This window comes from Schistocerca cancellata, chromosome 3, assembly GCF_023864275.1.
Source record: "Schistocerca cancellata isolate TAMUIC-IGC-003103 chromosome 3, iqSchCanc2.1, whole genome shotgun sequence".
Taxonomy (NCBI): domain Eukaryota; kingdom Metazoa; phylum Arthropoda; class Insecta; order Orthoptera; family Acrididae; genus Schistocerca; species Schistocerca cancellata.
Genome location: NC_064628.1, coordinates 163,191,616 through 163,213,431, shown reverse-complemented (window position 1 = coordinate 163,213,431; position 21,816 = coordinate 163,191,616). Strand labels below are relative to the sequence as shown.

The 21,816-nt window shown below is 38.4% G+C and overlaps 1 protein-coding gene across 7 annotated transcripts in view; it reads right to left on the bottom strand.

Moving 5' to 3' along the window:
• Window positions 1-21,816, bottom strand: part of LOC126174784 (serine/threonine-protein kinase dyf-5) — a 255,876-nt gene that overhangs the window by 158,545 nt on the left and 75,515 nt on the right. For all 7 annotated transcript variants that reach the window (XM_049921145.1, XM_049921148.1, XM_049921149.1 and 4 more), the window contains one exon: window positions 21,017-21,138. In XM_049921145.1, the coding sequence (XP_049777102.1) occupies window positions 21,017-21,138 (122 nt within the window). The remainder of the gene's footprint in view (window positions 1-21,016; window positions 21,139-21,816) is intronic.

Here is a 21,816-nt window from a genome sequence, read left to right as displayed (position 1 = left end):
AAAAACTGGTAAAAGCCGATGTTGACAAACATCTGTTAGGATTCCGGAGAAATGTAGGAACACATGAAGCAATACTGACCCTATGACTTCTCACAGAAGATAGCTTAAGGCAAGAAAAATCTGTGTTTATATAGACTTATAGAAATATTTTGACAATGTTGACTGGAATACTCTCTTTGAAATTCTAAAGGTAGCAGGGATAAAATACAAGGAGCAAAAGGCTATTTACAATTTGTAAAGAATTCAGATGGCAGTTATAAGAATTAATGGGCATGAAAGGGAAGCAGTGGCTAAGAAGGAAGCAAGCAGTAAAGGAAACAAAAGAAAAATTTGGACTAGGTATTAAACTCCAGGGAGAAGAAATGATAACTTTGAGGTTTGTCGATGCGACTGTAATTCCGTCAGAGACATCAAAGGACCTGGAAGAGTAGTTGAACGGAATGGACAGTGACTTGAAAAGAGATATATGATGAACATCAACAAAAGCAAAATGAGGATAATGGAATCTAGTCAAAATAAATCAGGTAATGCTGAGGGAATTAGATTAGAAAATGAGGCACTTAAAGTTGTAGATGAGTTTTGCTATTTGGGGAACTAAGTAACTGATGATAGTCAAAGTAGGAAGGATATAAAATGTAGACTAGCAATGGCAAGAAAAGTGTTTCTGAAGAAGAGAAATTTGTTAACATCGAGAATAGATTTAAGTGTCAGGAAGTCTTTTATGAAAGTATTTGTATGGAGTGTAGCCATGTATGGAAGTGAAACATGGATGATAAAAAGTTTAGACAAGAAGAGAATAGAAGCTTTTGAAATGTGGTGCTACAGAAGAATGCTGAAGATTACGTGGGTAGATCATGTAATTAATGAGGGGGTATTGAATAGAATTGGAGAGAAGAAAAAATTGTGGTACAACCTGACTAGAAGAAGGGATCGGCTGATAAGACACATTCTGAGTCATCAAGGGATCACAAGTTAAGTACTAGAGGGGAATGTGGGGGTAAAAATCATAGAGGGAGACCAAGAGATGAATACAATAATCAGATTCAGACGGATGTAGTAGCTACTCGGATATGAAGATGACAATACTAAATAGTGACCAAAATATGGAACAGCTTGAGAGAAGAGCATACATATCTGCTAATGTCACAGCTCAATGGGTGTTGGAAAATGAACTGGTTATAAATCTAAAAAAGACTATGCATGCAGTGTTTAAAAACAAGGAAAAGGCTGTAGACATGGATTTAGAGGTTGATGGAACATGGCTGGAAGAAGTAGAATCTGCTAGATTCTTAGGTAGTCTTGTGGATAATGAACTGAAATGGGAAAAAATATTAATAATGTCTGTAAGAAACTGAGCTCTGTCATATTCTTAATGATGCAGCTATCACAGTATTCAGACAATAACCTTCTGTGTACAGTGTATCATGGACTTTTCGAACCATACTTACAGTATGGAGTGACTGTGTGGGGAAACTCAAACAAACAAGAGACAAAACGAGTGTTCACATTACAAAAAGAAGCAATTAGGACCATTTTAGGAAGAAAGACCTCTGAAACATGCAGAAACTGTTTCAAGAATTTAGGTATCTTAACTTTTTCATCGTTGTATATACAAAACAATAATGTACATCACAAAAGGTAGTGAGGACTGGATTACAAATGCTAGTGTACACACCCACAATACAAGAAAGACGAATGAAGTACGGAGCATACCCCACCGACTGGCAATGCTAGAAAAAGGATCCCAGTACTCTGGTATCAGACTACTAAGAAGTCTGCCCAAAAACCTGCAAGATAGTGTACTTCACAATGACTTTCCAAAGAAACTTAAAGACTATCTCATTGAAAAAGAGTTTTACAGTGTTGCAGAATACTTATGCCATTAAATTTGTATATATTGTTACTCTTTATCAGTGATGTAAAAATGTAAGCTAAAGGTGTAGAAAAATAAGTGATGAAGAATGTTAATACTTTGACATGTCCTATATTACACGTACATTTACTGTACACAATGTAATCTTACAGGATCAAATAAAATTCAATTCAATTCAAAAGAGGCTAGCACAGGATAGACTAGCATGAAGAGTTGCATCAAACCAGTCTTTGGACTGAGGACCACAACAACAACAACAACATTTTAAAAATTATTAAACATAAAGTCTTACTAACTGGTAAAAATAATTTCATCGATAATTAATGAAAAGCTGCTTCAGTTGTAGTAAAAATTTCACTAAGCACATCCGATCAGTATTGGCTATTATATTAGACAATTTTCAAGTGTATCTGAAAGTTATGTTGTTTGATGATGCTTCTCTACAGCATAACTTTCAGGCACACCTGAAAAGGCCTAAAACTGTCATGTGGTCTTAATATAGTTCTTATTAGCAACTGGAGCCACTTTTTAACTGAACATACAGTTGCAGAATCAGGCACCCTCTTACCACTACTGAGTGCAACTACTCCTTTATTGCTGTTTCTTATAGCTACACTTTATTTGTTGTCTCTAATTTCATCACTCAAAAGATTAGCCATTCATCATCCACTAGGTTTCCTTGCAGTCTATTGCTAAGCATTGTAACTTCAGTCTCTACCAGTTTCAAATTCATGTTTAAAAGAAGCTTCAAACTGATAACTGCCTCTAAACCCTTCACTCATTTGCCTTTATTAGGGCTTATATTTTCATTAAGTTTACTGTACTCTTCACTGTAATTACATTTATAACCTGATCAATACCATTAATACTTATCATCATGTAGATTGTTTTTAAATCTCTGTTTAACAAAGACGTAATTAACTGGTATTTTACTGTCTTCCCAGTCTCTTTGACAAGTAACCTCTTCTTTTGTATTTTCGAACAGAATATTTACTATTGCTAACTAAAATTTGTCACACAATACCAAACTGTAAACATGAAATGTAGGAAGGGGAAAGAGAAGGAAAGGGAAAGGATGAGTGGCTAGGGATTGTGGTAATGCAATGGCAAAAGTTGAAAATTTGTGCTGGACCAAGCAGTAACTTGGAAATTTGAGTCAATAAGGTACCATGTCTGGATGGCCAAAGTGGTTACGGCAGCTGCTCATAAGAAGCACATTACCACTAGGTCCAACAGAGCAAACCACACTCAAATACATACAATAAAAAAAGCCTTCTTTCTGTTCATATCAACCTTGTTACAACTACCTTTATTTTTACTTTGTTTTAAGATTTTGTCCCTTTAATTTGCAGCTGTAACGAATTCAAGTAATATACTACAATCGAACAGTTAAAAAATTTACTCACCAAGCAGCAGCAGGTGAAAATACACAAAAAAATTATTGAAATGTGCAAACATTCATAGCCAGTGGCTCCTCCTTCCGGTGGAAGTGTTGAAGAACAAGATGGAGCCACTGGCTTGTACGTTTCCATAACTTTTCTATGTGCTTTCTCTTGACATAACTTAGTGGGTATATTTTTTATCCATTCAGTAATATTATATTTCCAAAAACTGATTATTTTCATTTATATACCAGACTCAGTAATAAGCATACAGCACCTCCTTTGAGCAATGTTGACAAGCAACAATGATGCTCACACAGAATGTATGTAAATGTATGGATGGATGAATTTAAAATTGCTGGGTGCTAAACATCCTGGCCATCAGTGCCCTTGCACAAGATCGCAGTACTGGTGAACAAGGAGTATTTTTGCTAAAACAAGAAGCAAAGATCATATAATGATACCAACAGCAATAGAAATGGCACATGGAAGTTCCAGTAGACCTAGTCATAATGCTGTCACAAGTTAAAAGAATTAATAAAACAGTGGGAGTCAGTAAGAAAGCTAACTGTTCATGGGAATAAAAGAATGAGGTAGCCACTAAATACACATTAAACTCTCTGTGCATTTAAACTTGGCAGGAGTCCTGATGCCACACAAGGTGTCAACAATTGTCCTGCCACTAATCTGTCATCACCTAAAATGGAGGGTAAGTCCCTCGGTAGACCAAAGGCTTCCCTCCTATCTGTATACAACACATAGGATGTTAAAACAAGGTGTACTGTGAGTATGATGTAGTAAACACTGCATTCCGGTGGATCTTCTTGCAGCAAGAGATATGCATGCATCAAAAAGCAGTGGGCAGTGCGAAATTAAGTGAGGATCACTTTGTCCCTAGATTAGTTCAAAAGAAGTGTCCCATGGCTGAACAGTTGGTTTGACCAACAGCAGCTTTTTGTTATCCACTTCCAGTCACTGCCTTTCCCACTAAGCAAACACTCACCCATGACACGACAGCCTGTAAGTGACTTGAAGTGTTGTATTTTCCCAGCACTCTGTTTTCATTACTCTGTCGGCTTCACCATCCCCCTTCAATACCCATGAGTCCAGGGACCCAGTAGAAGGCCACCTGTTTCTTCTGCATGTGCAGGATGTGGATAGTGTCACAGACAGTTTGAACTGTCCTATCTGCTATGAAAATTGGCTGAATAGCCTGCAGAGCTTGACGAGAGTCAGTGCAGGCAAGAAACTTCCCTCTACCAAGAAGTCTCATATGCCCCAGTGCGTTCTTGACCATCCACAGCTCTGCATAGTACATTAAAAGTTGCTTGGCCGGCGGAGTTTAATGGCAACATGTGGGAAGATAAGAGAACACCCAACATTGTTCGTTTGCTTCATCCATCAGTAAAAACCACCATGTGCTCTGGATACTACAAAATGTCATTAAAATCTCATTCTAAAACTAAATACAGAATGGAGAGCTTGTTCTACTCTGCCATGCCAAAGTTAAGATAATATAAGATAAGATACTTTATTGACACACAACATGTTTTTATACAATCATTCGACTGAGAACATTGGTGACTCATCAGTCTTTAACCTAAGTTGTTACAGTATTTTATGTTGTTGTTGTTGTTGTTGTTGTGGTCTTCAGTCCTGAGACTGGTTTGATGCAGCTCTCCATGCTACTCTATCCTGTGCAAGCTTCTTCATCTCCCAGTACCTACTGCAACATACATCCTTCTGAATCTGCTTAGTGTATTTGTCTCTTGGTCTCCCTCTACGATTTTTACCCTCCACACTTCCCTCCAACACTAAACTGGTGATCCCTTGATGCCTCAGAACATGTCCTACCAACCTATCCCTTCTTCTAGTCAAGTTGTGTCACAAACTTATCTTCTCCCCAATCCTAATTCAACACTTCCTCATTAGTTATGTGATCTACCCATCTAATCTTCAGCATTCTTCTGTAGCACCACATTTCGAAAGATTCTATTCTCTTCTTGTCCAAAATATTTATCGTCCATGTTTCACTTCCGTACATGGCTACACTCCATACAAATACTTTCAGAAACGACTTCCTGACACTTAAGTCTATATACGATGTTAACAAATTTCTCTTCTTCAGAAACGCTTTCCTTGCCACTGCCAGTCTACATTTTATATCCTCTCTGCTTAGACCATCATCAGTTATTTTGCTCCCCAAATAGCAAAACTCATTTACTACTTTAAGTGTCTCATTTCCTAATCTAATTCCCTCAGCATCACCCGACTTAGTTCGACTACATTCCATTATCCTCATTTTGCTTTTGTTGATGTTCATCTTATATCCTCCTTTCAAGACACTATCCATTCTGTTCAACTGCTCTTCCAAGTCCTTTGCTGTCTCTGACAGAATTACAGTGTCATCGGCAAACCTCAAAGTTTTTATTTCTTCTCCATGGATTTTAATACCTACTCTGAATTTTTCTCTTGTTTCCTTCACTGCTTGCTCAATATACAGATTGAATAGCATCGGGGAGAGGCTACAACCCTGTCTCACTCCCTTCCCAACCACTGCTTCCCTTTCATGTCCCTCGACTCTTATAACTGCCATCTGGTTTCTGTACAAATTGTAAATAGCTTTTCGCTCCCTGTATTTTACCCCTGCCACCTTCAGAATTTGAAAGAGAGTATTCCAGTCAACATTGTCAAAAGCTTTCTCTAAGTCTACAAATGCTAGAAACGTAGGTTTGCCTTTCCTTAATCTAGCTTCTAAGATAAGTCGTAGGGTCAGTATTGCCTCATGTGTTCCGATATTTCTAAGGAATCCAAACTGATCTTCCCCGAGGTCGGCTTCTACTAGTTTTTCCATTTGTCTGTAAAGAATTTGTGTTAGTATTTTGCAGCCATGACTTATTAAACTGATAGTTCGGTAATTTTCACATCTGTCAACACCTGCTTTCTTTGGGATTGGAATTATTATATTCTTCTTGAAGTCTGAGGGTACTTCGCCTGTCACATACATCTTGTTCAGCAGATGGTAGAGTTTTGTCAAGACTGGCTCTCCCAAGGCTGTCAGTAGTTCTAATGGAATGTTGTCTACTCCTGGGGCCTTGTTTCGACTCAGGTCTTTCAGTGCTCCGTCGAACTCTTCACGCAGTATCATATCTCCCATATCATCTTCATCTACATCCTCTTTCATTTCCAAAATATTGTCCTCAAGTACATCGCCCTTGTATAGACCCTCTATATACTCCTTCCACCTTTCTGCTTTCGCTTCTTTGCTTAGAACTGGGTTTCGATCTGAGCTCTTGATATTCATACAAGTGGTCCTCTTTTCTCCAAAGGTCTTTTTAATTTTCCTGTACGCAGTATCTATCTGACCCCTAGTGAGATAAGCCTCTACATCCTTGCATTTGTCCTCTAGCCATCCCTGCTTAGCCATTTTGCACTTCCTGTCGATCTCATTTCTGAGACGTTTGTATTCCTTTTTGCCTTCTACATTTACTGCATTTTTATATTTTCTCCTTTCATCAATTAAATTCAATATTTCTTCTGTTACCCAAGGATTTCTAATTTCAATTTATGTCTAGTTTCATAGGCATGTGTGAATGTATTTCTTTCAAACAGATGTGAGTTTTTCTGTTCAAAGAGAAGTATTTCACATATGAAGATGGAAGGGATTGTCATGAAGTCCAGGCTTTTGAATAGTGGTTTGCATGAATGTCTACTATTGGTTTCTGTCATTGCTCAGATTTTTTTTTTTTTAAGATTCGAAGGAGGTTTGTCTTTTCAGCATCCCAAAATATTATTCCATTTCTTTTAAGTGTTATGAAATACGAGTAGTATACAGTTTTCTTCATTGTTAAATCCGTTACTTTGTGTAGTACCCTCATTGCATAAACTTAACTATTTAATCTCTTCAGTAAACTGTCCACATGGTCGGTCCATTGCAACTTTTTATTTAAAGTTATCCCAAGAAATTTTACAGAATCAACTGTGGTCAGTTCTTTATCTGAATATTCTATTTGTGATAGACATTCAGTAGTTAGTTTGGTCCAGAAGTGTATGATTTGGGTTTTTTTCAAGATTTAATTTCATAGCATTATCTTTTATCCATTGTTCAAGTTCTTGTAGAGTTTGTTTCGTGGTCCTTACTAATTCGTCAGTGTTTTTGCAGCAGACTACAGCAGTTGAGTCATCTGCGTAAAGTATTGTATCTGTATTTACTTTGCTAGGCATGTCATTTATGTAATATAAGAACAGAAGTGGTCCTAATATCGAGCCCTGGGGCATGCCTGCTTGCATTTCTTTCCAGCTAGGGCAAGTTTTCTCTCCCTTTTGATGTATCACCACCCTTTGGTATCTGTTTTTGAGATAAGATGGAAACCATCTTACAGATTTTCCATGGAAGCCATAGGTACCCAATTTTTGGAGCAGTAGCTTATGGTTTACTGTGTCAAACGCCTTTGAGAGGTCACAAAAAATACCAGATACACTTTGTTTGTTGTCAAGGCATTTACTTACTTTGGAGATTAGTTCATTTACAGCTTGTAAAGTGTTTGGTCCCTTCCTAAACCCATATTGGTTATTGAGAATAATATTACCTTCCTTACTGTACTTTTCTAATTGATAACATACTATTCGTTCAACTATTTTAGAGAAAACTGGGAGTATAGACACTGGGTGGAAATTTACTAAATCATCTTGTTTTCCCTTTTTGTAGATTGGACAGACTTCGGCATATTTCAGTCTGTCTGGAAAGCAGCCCTCATCAAATGATTGGTTCATTATTTTACAGAGTTGAGCTGCAATGCTGTCACTTTCTGCCTTTATGATATTGGGCCTGTCAATCACTCAGGGAGGGGATCTGTGCCATTCCCCACTTGAGAACTGGTATGTCCGTTACACCAAAGAATCTTCACATGAACTGAAAAGACCTTAGCAGTCCTGTGACCACTAAACCTGCACTGTATGCGATGTTCAGCTCAAACACCGACAACATGACAGTCGGAGATGGCTCATCATGAGAAGTTCTCACCAAATGCTAAGAAGTGGCTCACCAGGCTCTGCACAGAGGCTAGGAATTAGACTGGTTCTAGGCACCTGTGACCAGCCTAATTCCTGCATGATGGAAGCATTCAACATCTTTAAATGAGAAAGCCTAGCTGATCCATACACTATGCTGCCATAGTCGAACCATGTGTGGACAAAGGGGCAAACTACTATAACCTACATCCTTATCAACTTGCTTACTGTTCTTGAGCCTTGTTATCCTTCTATAATTATTACCCTCTAGACTTATCTTTACTATGAAATTGATGATTCCTTGTTGGCTCAGGATGTCCTACAACCAATCCCTCCTTTTTGTGAAATTGCATCAAAAATCTGTTTTTTTCCCAAATTTGGTTAAGTACCTCCTGATTTATTTGTTCAAAAATGTAAAATTGTGCAGTTTGCAAAATAAAAAAAACCACAGTTCCTATGACAACAATATCAACAAGTCACAATTGGAATCAGTCAATTCATACAAATATGTGGGTGTAACAATTTGTAGTGCTATTAAATGGGGCTATGGTGTAGGCTCGGTTGTAGGTATAGATGGTGGCAGACTTTGGTTCATTGGTAAAATACTAGGGAAATGCAATCAGTTTGCAACAAAGATTGCTTACAATAAATTGTGTGACTCTTCCTAGAATAATGCACAAATATTTTGGATCTGTAATGAATAAGACTAACATGGGATTTTGAATGTATACAGAGAAGAGCAGCTCGAATGATCATAGATTCTTTTGATCCATGAGGGAGTGTCACTGGGATGCTGAAGAAACTGAACTGGCAGATACCTAAAGATTGATACAAAACTTTCCCATACTAATAAAGTTTTAAGAACCAACTTTAAATGAAGAATGTAGGAATATCTACAACCACCTATGTATTGCTCCTCTAAGGATAGTGAAGAGAAGACTAACTTAATTACAGCACACACAGAGGTGTGTATATAGTCATTCTTCCGCACTCCATATGTAACTGGAACAGCAAGCAGCCCTAATAAATGGCATAATATGTAGTGCCCTCTGCCATGTTTTTCAAAGTGATTTGCAGAGTTTGGATATGTCTAATCTTCAGTACTCCTTTGTAACACCATATGTACTGACAGAAAAAAAAAATTATTATTTATTTTGGCTGGAGCAACAGTCATTGTAAATTTTTTGAATTATGCTACCACCGTTTGACTGTAATAACTTTTATTTTATTGTTGTTGTTGTGGTGGTGGTGGTGGTGGTGGTGGTGGTGGTGGTTTTAAGTCCAGAGACTGGTTTGATGCAGCTCTCCATGCTACTCTGTCCTGTGTAAGCTTCTTCATCTCCGAGTAACTACTGCAACCTACATCCTTTTGAATCTCCTTAGTGTATTCATCTCTTGGTCTATGTCTACATTTTTTACCCTCCACGATTCCCTCAATACTAAATTGGTGATCCCTTGACACCTCAGAAAATGTCCTACCAACCGGTCCCTTCTTTTAGTAAGGTTGTAATACAATTTCATCTTCTCCCAATCCTATTGAGTACCTCCGTCATTAGTTATATGATCTACCCATATAATCTTCAGCATTCTTCTGTAGCACCACATTTCAAAAGCTTCTATTCTCTTCTTGTCTAAACTATTTATCATCCATGTTTCACTTCCATACAAGGCTATACTCCATACAAATACTTTCAGAAAAGACTTCCGGACACTTAAGTCTATATACGATGTTAACAAACTTCTCTTCTTCAGAAATGCTTTCTTTGCCATAGCCAGTCGGCATTTTATATCCTCTCTACTTCAACCATCATCAGTTATTTTGCTCCCCAAATAGCAAAGACCGAGCGAGGTGGCGCAGTGGTTAGACACTGGACTCGCATTCGGGAGGATGACGGTTCAATCCCGCGTCCGGCCATCCTGATTTAGGTTTTCCGTGATTTCCCTAAATCACTCCAGGCAAATGCCGGGATGGTTCCTCTGAAAGGGCACGGCTGTCTTCCTTCCCCATCCCTCCATAATCCGATGAGACCGATGACCTCGCTGTCTGGTCTCCTTCCCCAAAAAAACAACAACCCCAAATAGCAAAGCTCGTCTACTACTTTAAGTGTCTCATTTCCTAATCTAATTCCCTCAGCATTACCTGATTTGACTACAGTCCATTATCCTTGTTTATCTTTTGTTGATGTACATCTTATATCCTCCTTTCAAGGCACTGTTCATTCCATTTAACTGCTCTTCTAAGCCCTTTGCTGTCTCTGACAGAATACAATGTCATCAGCAAACCACAAAGTTTTTATTTCTTCTCCAGGGATTTTAATTCCTACTCCAAATTTTTCTTTTGTTTCCTTTAATGCTTGGTCAATATACAGATTGAATAACATCAGGGATAGGCTACAACCTTTTCTCACTCCCTTCTCAAGCACTGCTTCTCTTTCATCCCCCTGTACTCTTGTAACTACCTTCTGGTTTCTGTACAAATTGTAAATAGCCTCTCGCTCCCTGTATTTTACCCCTGCCACCCTCAGAATTTTAAAGAGAGTACTCCAGTCAACATTGTCAAAAGCTTTCTCTAAGTCTACAAATACTAGAAATCTACCAGGGTCATTCAATAATTAAAGAGACAAATTGGTGTGGACAAAATCTTATATTTTTATTAAATAATACACTTTCTACTTTTCAACGTAATCCCCTTGAACATTATTCACGTGTTCCAATGGGCTACAACCTTTTTTTGTTCCAGCTGCAAAAAACTCTTTACCTTGATGTTTGAACCAATTTCCCACAAACCTTTTCACATCCTCGTTATCCTGGAAACTCTTCCCACATAATGCCCCCTTGAGTGCACGAAACAACTTAAAATCACTAAGTGTTAAATCAGGAATGAGGCAGTACTTCCCAGCCCATTTAGTTGATGGTTTCACTGGTTAGTTGAGCAATATGAGGGCATGCATTGTCTTGCTGGAGAGTCACACCTCTCCTCTGAGATTCACGTCATCTCTCTCTCTCATGGCTGGCTTCACCTTGTTTAAAAACAAATGTGAGTAGTATTGGCTGTTCCTTGTATTCTGCTCTTCAAGACAAAAAACTGGACCTTAAGCATACCAAAACACCATCAGCATGACTTTTCCTGCTGATACTTGCGTTTTGACAGGTGAGTTGGTGTGCTTCTACTCCATGCTTTCTTTTTTATTCTGGCTCATAATAATGAACCCAAGTTTCATCTCAAGTTAAAATTTCATTGAGGAGATGCTCACCTTCTCTTTCATAACATTTCTTTTGCTCTGCGCACACTCTCAACCTTGTTTCCTTGCGTAGGCATGTCAACTCCTTTGGGACCTATGTTCTACATCTTTCGCAGTACTTCAGCTTGTTACAGATAATGTTAGGAACTGTACCAGTAATAACTTGAACCATATCAACTATAATTTCCTCAGTCACATAGGGTTGGCATGAATAATGTCATCAGTTTGACTTTCAAGTGAGGGAGTTGAAACTGCAACTTGTGGGCCAGAATGTTGTTCATCAGTCACCGAGTTGCGACCATTTTTGAACTGCTCTACCCACTCGTAAAACTTTGCACGATTCATACAATCTTCACCATAAACTTTAGACATCCTACAGTATATATTCACTGGTTTCTCACCTTCAGCAAGTAAAAAACCAATAACAGAACGTTGTTCAACTAATGTGAATGTTTCAAGTGGGCTTGTCATCTTGAAATGTATTTTTGGGGTTATAAACAAAACAATGTTGATGTACCAGCTGATCAGGGCTCATCCCAATGGTGCCAACTTAAAGCCCTAAAAGTACCAAACTTGCCCTACTAACAGTTTTTTCCCCCAGACCAATTAGTCTCTTTAATTTTTGAACGACTCTCATAATTTCTAAGGTAAGTCGGAGGGTCAGTATTGCCTCACATGTTCCAACATTTCTACAGAATCCAAACTGATCTTCCTCCAGATCAACTTTACCATTTTTTCCATTTGTCTGTAAAGAGCTCATGTTAGTATTTTGCAGCCATGACTTATTAAACTGATAGTTCGGTAATTTTCACACCTGTCGACACCTGCTTTCTTTGGGATTGGAATTATTATATTCTTCTTGAAGTCTGAGGGTATTTTGCCTTTCTCTTACATCTTGCTCACCAGATGGTAGAGTTTTGTCACGGCTGGCTCTCCCAAGGCTATCAGTAGCTCTAATGGTATGTTGTCCACTCCAGGGGCCTTTTTTGAGTTAGGTCTTTCAGTGCTCTGTCAAATTCTTCACGCAGTGTCGTATCTCCCATCTCATCTTCATCTACGTCCTCTACCATTTCCATAATCTTTCTGTAAGCAGTATCTATCTTACCCCTAGTGATACATGGCTCTACCTCCTTACATTTGTCCGGTAGCCATCCTTGCTTAGGCATTTTCCACTTCCTGTCAATCTCATTATTGAGACGTTTGTATTCCTTTTCGCCTGCTTCATTTACTGCATTTTTATATTTGCTCCTTTCATCGATTAAAAGCAATATCTCTTCTGATACCCAAGAATTTCTACTAGTCCTAGTCTTTTGACCTACTTGATCCACTGCTGCCTTTACTATTTTATCTCTCAAAACTACCTATTCTTCTTCTACTGTATCTCTTTCCCCTGTTCTTGTCAAATGTTCTCTAATGCGCTCTCTGAAACTTTCTATCAACTCCGGTTCTTTCAGTTTATCCAGGTCCCATCTCCTTAAGTTCATAATGTCTTCCAGTTTCTTGAGTTTTAGTCTACAGTTCATAACCAATAAATTGTGGTCAGGATCCACATCTGCCTCTGGAAATGTCTTACAATTTAAAACCTGGCTCCTAAATCTCTGTCTTACCATTATATAATCTATCTGAAACCTACCGGTGTCTCCAGTCCTCTTCCACATATACAACCTTCTTCCATGGTTCTTAAACTAAGTGTTAGCTACGATTAAGTTACGCTCTGTGCAAAATTCTACCAGCCAGCTTCCTCTTTCCATGAACCACTGTTGTACAATCCAGATTTGGCCTTAGGCTATTTTCAAGAAGAAAAATTATTTAAATGTCAAAAGACATCAGACTACTATGAAATACAAGTCCTTGACACTTAAATAACTTTTTTTGCTTGAAAATTGTGTAAGGCCAAAATTTGGATTGTAAAACGATAAAATAAAAGTTATTGCACTCAAATGTTTGCAGTGTCACTCAAAAATAATTAATTTGGGGTAATGAAATTTCAGGAATACATTTTTCTAGGTAACATATCTAAATGATTAACATTTCAAGATCACAGGTGCGAGACAAGCCAATGCAAATGTGAAATGTTGCTTCATACATTAACAACCAATGTAACTGCCAGAATGCTGAACACACGCATGCATTGTGTAACACAGGTGCCAGCTGTCAGTTTGTGGGATGGAGTTCCATGCCTGTTGCACTTGGGCAGTCAATAAAGGGATGGTTAATGCTATTTGTGAGTGATGCTGGAGTAGTCATCCAATGATGTCCCACATGTGCTCAATTGGAGACAGATCTGATGACTGAGCATGTCAAGACAACACATCAACACTCTGTAGAGCTGTTGGGTTAGAATAGTGGTATTTGAGTGAGTGTTATCCTGTTGGAAAACATGCTGGAATGCTGTTCGTGAATGGCAGCACAACAGGTCGACAAATTTGCATTTCGGGGCTGTGGGATAACATGGGAGTGCTCCTGCTGTCATGCAAAATTGCACCCCAGACTGCAACTCCAGGTCCAGTGTACCTAGCATGCAGACAGGTTGGTTGCAGGTCCTCAAGAGGCCTCTTTCGAAGCAAAACACGGCCATCACTGGCACTGAGGCAGAACAAGCTTCCATCAGAAAACACCGCAGACCTTCACCCTGCCCTCCAATGAGCTCTCACTTGACACCACTGAAGTCGCAAATGCCGGTGGTTTGGGGTCAGTGGAATGCACGCTACAGTGCATCTGGCTCAGTGCTGTCCTTGAAGTAACCAATTTGTAATGATATTCTCTGTCCTGTAGTGCCAACTGCTGCTCAAATTTCTGCTGCAGATGCAGTATGATGTGCCAAACCCGTACACCAACAAGATGGTCTTCACTACTGGTAGTGCCACATGGCCGTCCAGAGCCTGGTCTTCTAGTGACCGTACGTTCTCACTACCACCGCGCCAGCAATCGTGTAGAGTAGCTACATTCCTGCCAAGTCTTCCTGCAGTATCGCAGACAGAACATCCAGCCTCTCATAGTCCTAGAACACGACCTCATCCAAACCCAGAGAGGTGCTGATAATGGCATTTTTGTTGCCTTAAAGGCATTCTTGACTATCACTACAGGCAATATAAATGTTACTAACACTCACAATTGTTACAGAGTGTATATAAAGCAAGCCTGATCTGCATCCTCATAGTGGTACTACTAGCTACTAGCGACACTCTTACGTGACTGGTGCAAAATTGGAACAGACATCATCCTTCTGATGTAGAAACATGCCTACCTACTTTCAGTTATGTTGTACAATTCCTTCTTGGTGTTACAATTTTTTCCTGTCCGCGTACATTTCAAAAGTCTGTAGTCTATCTTGTCTGGACTACACATTGTCCTATTTCACATCTGTACAAGGCTACACTCCATGCAAATACATTCTGCAAAGGCTTCCCATAACTTAAATTTATATCAACCATTACGAAATTCCTTTTTTTTTTCAGAAATGCTTCTGTGGCATACCCAGTCAGCAGTTTATATCCTCTCTTCTTTGGCCATCGTCATTTATTTTGCTGCCCAAATAGCAAAGCTGATCTGTTACTTTTAGGGTATCATTTCCTAATCTAATTCCTTCTGAATCATGAATTAATTTGACTACATTCCATATTTACTGAAGAATGCTGAAACTTAAAAAATAACGCAAGTTGGGGGCATGTAGAAATGTGAAGCTGGTATGTGAAGGGAACACACAGTGACCAATGGGAACAACATTTTTTAAATAGCTAGTCTGTGGCATTTATATATGTATAGGACAAGAGAAGCAGAAATATAAGGTTCTTTGTTGATGATGCCGTGGTGTATAAAAAGGTGTCATCATGAGTGACTGTGGAGTATGCAAGAAGACTTAGATGGAATTTCTAGTTGTTAATTAATGGCAGCTTGCTCTAAATGCGTAAAAATGAAAGTTAATGCAGATGAGTGTGGAAAACAATACTGTAACGTTCAGATACAGCATTAGTAGGGTGCTGCTCGACAGAGTCACCTCAATTAAATATCTACGCTTAATGATGCAAAGCAATATGAAATAGAATGAGATGTCATGCTGGTAGTAGGGAAGTAAATGCTTGACTTCATTTTATTGGGAGAATTTTGGGAAAGTGTAGCTCATCCATAAAGCAAATGGATAGTGCAACCCATTCTTGAGTGCTGCTCACATGTTTGGGATCCCAAACAGATCAGATTACATCTACATACATGGACACAATGCAGGGCACACTTAAGTGCCTGCCAGAGCATTCATTGATCCACCTTCTGAGCTTTGATTTCCCCTATTTTATTATGATTATCATTTCTCCCTGTGTACGTTGTCATCAACAAAATGTTTTCACATTTGTAGGAGAAAGTTGGTGATTGAAATTTTGTGAGAAGATTCTGCCGCAACAAAAATGCCTTTGTTTTAATTATGTCCACCCCAAACCCAATAACGATGTACTCTGTTAACGATATCTGGTAAGGGTCACAGACTGCGCAGCAGTACTCCAAAAGAGAATGGACAAGTATAGTAGAACTGTTACATTTTCTAAGTGTTCTGCCAATATAACTTAGTCTTTGGTTTGTTTTCCTTCAACACTTTCTATGAGTTCTTTCCAATTTAAGTTTTTCATAATTATGATTCCTAAGTATTTAGTTGAATTTGCAGCCTTTGGATTTGACTAATTTATCATGTAATCAAAGTTTAATGGATTCCTTTTAGGACTCGTGTGGATTACCTCACACTTTTCATTAATTAGAGTCAATTGCCAATTTTCACACCAAACAAATATCTTTTTGAAACTGTTTTGCAATTTGTTTTGATCTTCTGATGACTTTACTAGGTGATAACAGCATCATAAGCAAACAACCTAAGACGGCTGCTGAGATTGTCTCCTAAATAATTTATATAGATAAGAAACAGCAAACGGCCTTTAACACTATGTTGGGGAACATCAGAAATCACTTCTGTCTTACTCAATGACTTTCTGTCAGTTACTACGAAATGTGACCTCTCTGACAGAAAATCATGAATCCAGTCACATAACTGACATGATATTCTATAAGAATGCAATTTCACTACAAGCCACTTGTGCGGTACAGTGTCAAAAGCCTCCTGAAAATCTAGAAATACAGAATCAGTTTGAAATCCCTTGTCAATAGCACTTAATACTTGTGTGTGTATAATGAGCTAGTTGTGTTTCACAAGACTGATGTTTTCTAAATCAGTGTTGACTGTGTATCAATAGACCATTCTCTTTGAGGTAATTCATAGTGTTCAAACACAATATATGCTTCAGAATCCTGCTGCTTATCACGGTTAATGATACATAACATAGAGGATTACTCCTATTTACTTTCTTGAACATTGGTGTGACTTGCGCAACTTTCCAGTCTTTGGGTACAGATCTTTCATTGAGCAAACAGTTGTATATGATTGTTAAGTATGGACCTATTGCATCAGCACACTCTGAAAGGAACCTCATTGGTACACAGTTTGGACTGGAAGACTTGCTTTTATTAAGTGATTTAAGCTGCTTCACTACTCTGAGGATATCTACTTCTAAGTTACTCATGTTTGCAGCTTTTGTTAATTCAAATTCTGGAATATTTACTTCGTTTTCTTTGGTGAAGGAGTTTCGGAAGGCTGCATTTAGTAACTCTGCTTTGGCAGTAATGTCGTCGGTAGTATTTCCACTGCTATTGTGCAGAGAAGGCACTGACTGTATCTTGCCGCTATCATACTTTACATATGACCAGAATCTCTTTGGATTTTCTGCCAGATTACGAGACAAAGTTTCATTGTGGAAACTGTTATAAGCATCTCGCACTGGAGTCCGCCCTAAATTTTGAGCTTCTGTAAAAGATCGCCAATCTTGGAGATTTTGCATTCATTTCAAATTGGTATGCTTTTTTTTGTTGTTTCTGCAACAGTGTTCTGACCCATTTTGTGTACCATGGGGGATCAGCTCCGTTATTTTTAATTTATCTGGTATAAATCTCTCAATTTCTGTCAATACTAATTCTCTGAATTCAAGCCACATCTGATCTACACTTACATTGTTAATTTGGAAGGACTGCAGATTGTTTCTCAGGAAGGCATCACGTGAATTTTCATCCACTTTTCTGAATAGGCAAACTTTTCATTTATTTTTGGAGGATTTGGAGGTTAAAATATTCAATCTCGCTATGAGAACCCTGTGTTCACTAATTCCTGTATCCATTTTGAGCATCGAGGGAGGTGGCACAGTGGTTAGCACACTGGACTTGCATTCAGGAGGACGACAGTTCGAACCCGCATCCAGCCATCCTGATTCAGGTTTCCCATGATTTCCCTAAACTGTTTCAGGCAAATGCCGGGATGGTTCCTTTTAAAGGGCATAGCCAATTTCCTTTCCCGTCATTCCCTAAATGGATGGGACCGATGACCTCGCTGTTTGGTCCTCTCCTCAACCCAACCAGACAACCATTATAAGCTCAGGTTTATCTGTTGTTAACAGATCAAGTATTTTTTCACAATCATTTACTATTCACGTGGACACATGAACCAAATGCTCGAAACAATTTTCAGAGAAGCATTTCAGATGATGTTTTACGCATACCTCTGGATTTGAAAATGTATTTCTGCCAAAATATCTAGGGTACTTTAAACTCACCACGAACTATAATTAATGGGAGACATTGAAGCACTTCAGAGGCAGGATGGTAGATTTCTTACACGTAGGTTCAATCAGCACACAAGTATTATGCAGATGCATCATGAACTCAAATGAGGATCCCTGGAGGAAAGTCAGTGCTTGTTTCACCAGGACTATTGCAGAAATTTAGAGGACCGTCATCTGATGCAAACTACAGAATGATTTTACTGCCACTAAGGATAGATGCAGGAAATTAGGGCTCATACAGAGGCTTTTAGACAGTTATTTTTCCCTCAGTCTATTTGCAAGTAGAACAGGAAAGGGAATTATTATTAGTGGTACGTGGTACCCTGTGTCGTGCACTGTAGCTTGTGGAGTATGTGTATAGATATAGATGAGGAAACAAGTAGTCATTGCCACTTGCTGCACAATGCCATTTCATTAAAGACGGAGTAGTGGACAGGAGAGCACTGAATGTGTGCATATGACATAAGCTGGATGTCCACAGGCATGAATTTCTTAGATGGGCATCGCCCCCCACCAGTATTACTGTAAGTCAGCCTTACATGTTGAAACACCTGATTTGCATGTTGTCATGCCAAATTACGTGTAACTTACAAAAGTTGAAAGGTTGAAAGGCATTCTACTTTCTCGCATGATGTTGCTTCCTCCACCATTGCCTATGAGCGTCAGCAATTGCCAGGAGGTGGATCCTAAACAGCACAATGGGAGTATCATTCTAGCATTCAGCCGTGATCACTTACAGAGTAACACATCATTTGAAGTAAAAATGGAAATGCTGTGTGGCTATGGCCTCCTGTCAGGTAGACTGTTTGCATGGTGCAAGTCTTACGAGTTGATGCCACTTCGGTGACCTGCATGTCGATGGGGATGAAATGATGATGATAAGGGCAACACAACACCCAGCCCCTGAGCGGAGGCAATCTCCGACCCAGACGGGAATCAAACCCGGGCCATTAGGTGTGACTCTGTCACGCTGACCACTCAGCTACTAGGGGCAGACATAATTTGAAGTGATGAAATGGATTAAAAAATATCAAAACTAGGAGTGTCAACTTACGTTCGTGTTACTACAAGTACTTTTAAGGTATTTTCATTATTTCAGTACAATGACAGCTTTTTACTTTAGTCGTTGAGTGTGAATCTTATAGGGAAATGGTAATTTATTTGTGGATTTAGAGATTTAAAACTACTCATGCTTCTCACAAAAATCCAATGCAAATATGACAGTGTTCATACTGGCACTGTCATTGAGTGATGACTGTTCTGCACAGTAGTACAATGAAGGGTTACAAAATTAAGTACCATACTAGTAAAACAAACACACATTTACAGCACCTGTGGCCTGTCAGAACCTTGACTAACTCTGAAAATGAAAACAAAGCTGAACTGCTGAGACAAAAACCTTACTTTCCCATATACCTTCAGTGTATTGTAGATCATATAAAAATTTAGAAATAGTGCTCTTCAGAATACAATATGTATATTGCAATGACTCCTGTTGCCAGATACTTCAATATTGCTTGCAATTTAAAGAAAGCTGGCATGGCATCTCACATACTTGTATTAGACTTTTGTACAGATTTCAAAATTGATTTTACTCATTTAAATGAAATTTCGTCATCGTCAGATAACTCCCTCATGAATGAACTTGATGTTCCCAAACGATCCCTTAAGATACCCACATTCGGGAGGATGACAGTTCAATCCCGCATCCAGCCATCCTGATTTAGGTTTCCTGTGATTTCCCTAAATCACTCTAAGCACATGCCAGGATGACTCCTTTCAAAGGGCACGGCCGACTTCCTTCCCCATCCTTCCCCAATCCGATGACACTGATGACCTCGCTATCTGGTCTCCTACCACAAAACAACCCACCCAACCTTAAGATGCCAATTTTCATAGCTCTTTGGCTAAAAGTTGTGCAGCTCCCGTATGAATAATTTCACTTGTCACCATATTGAATGTCGCATAAGTAGCATTTCCAGCTCAAGCACGTGGAAACACTAGTGTGCATGTAAGGGCAGTGGTGGGGGGATGCACACGTAAGAAATTCTTGCTGATGGAAACCCAGCTGTATGGTTGTATCAGCTCAGGGGTGTTTTCATGTTCATTCCAGCCTTTGGCACTGAGATATGATTCCTAGCTACAGTACAATGCTCAGCTGGGTTCACAGTCTGAGAAGAATGTCACTGAAAAACTAGTGGTATAATAAAACAGTATAATAGCAAAAGGAACATACAAACAACGTGTAAAATTACATCCTACAAATCACAACAACGATGTTCAATACAACCAAAAATTTATTTACGAAATGCCCAGTACTGTTATTCTTAGAAAAAGTCAGCACAAAAATGATTACTTGTGAGCAGAGAAACATGCTCATTTTGGCTAATTTGCAGATGACACACTGTCAAGCCATAAAACAGCACAACAGCATGCTAGTGCAAAAAAAAAATCAATGCTTTAAATGATGCACCTTCAGGTAAGCAGTTACAAGAGATTAGATGCATACATTGTGGGTTTAGGCATAAAATAGAGGGGTAATCAAATTTTGTATGATATTTTTACACTAACATGAATGAGAGCTGCAGAAACTGGCACACAGATAGCAAAAAAGTTATGGATGACATAAAGAAAACATTATATTCTGTAGAAAAGATACTAATCATTCACAATAGCAGAACATGTAGAACTTATTGCAGTAGATAATAACTTTCAAGTAAGGTGTAACATTATCATAAATGTAATCATCATCAAATATCTCAGAAATTCTTAACATACGGATTTTAAAATTACGATATTGCCAGTGATCAGCAAGGGGTAAATTAACCTCTAAGTTATTATATTGTACACAATTTTTACCTGTCTTTCATTAGTTGGTATAAGTTTTCTTTCATATATTCAAAAACAAAATATAATGTATCATTTTCTCTTATAACCTCTTTTAGTTTAACAACATTGGCATGAGAAAGTTTCTTCAGTGACTGAAAAATAAAAGAACAGATATTTAGCATCCTATAGTTTGATACAATGTGCACAATATCTTGTAAATATGATTTGAGAAAATAAAAAAATAAAAATATTGTAAATAGACTTGGTCATAACTTTCTAACAAAATACTAAATTTTTGGTATTACCATTTTTATCACTGCATTCCGTCACAACTATCCTAAGCTTCTGTAATATTTATACATATATTTTGCTCTCATTATTATTATTATTATTATTATTACTATTATTTATTTATTTATTTATTTCACTGTGGCCTTCTAGGACCATGACAAGTCTTGTTACTTTTGGCAATGAACTTTGCGTTCTCTGAACCTCAGATTATTATAGTTATTATTTATTTGTTTCACCCTCTAAGGAGCATGTGGAACCATTAATTAGCACTGGTCTTCTTAGCTTTCTTGTTCTTTTTTTCTTCCCAAAACTTCCTCATCGTTTCACTATAGGTCTGTCTTCTTTCTTGTGTCCATGCGTTTTTCAGTTTCAGATTCTTTTCTGTCAGGTTTTTGGTTGTGAACTTATGAGAGTTGATTTTCTGTCTGTACACAGTCGTGTGGTTTATAGTGGGTCAATACAGAGTTCCGTGAGGTCAGTTTGGTTTTCTGTTAGCCAGCATGCCCTTGTTTGGCGAGGTCCTTTGATGATAGTGAAGA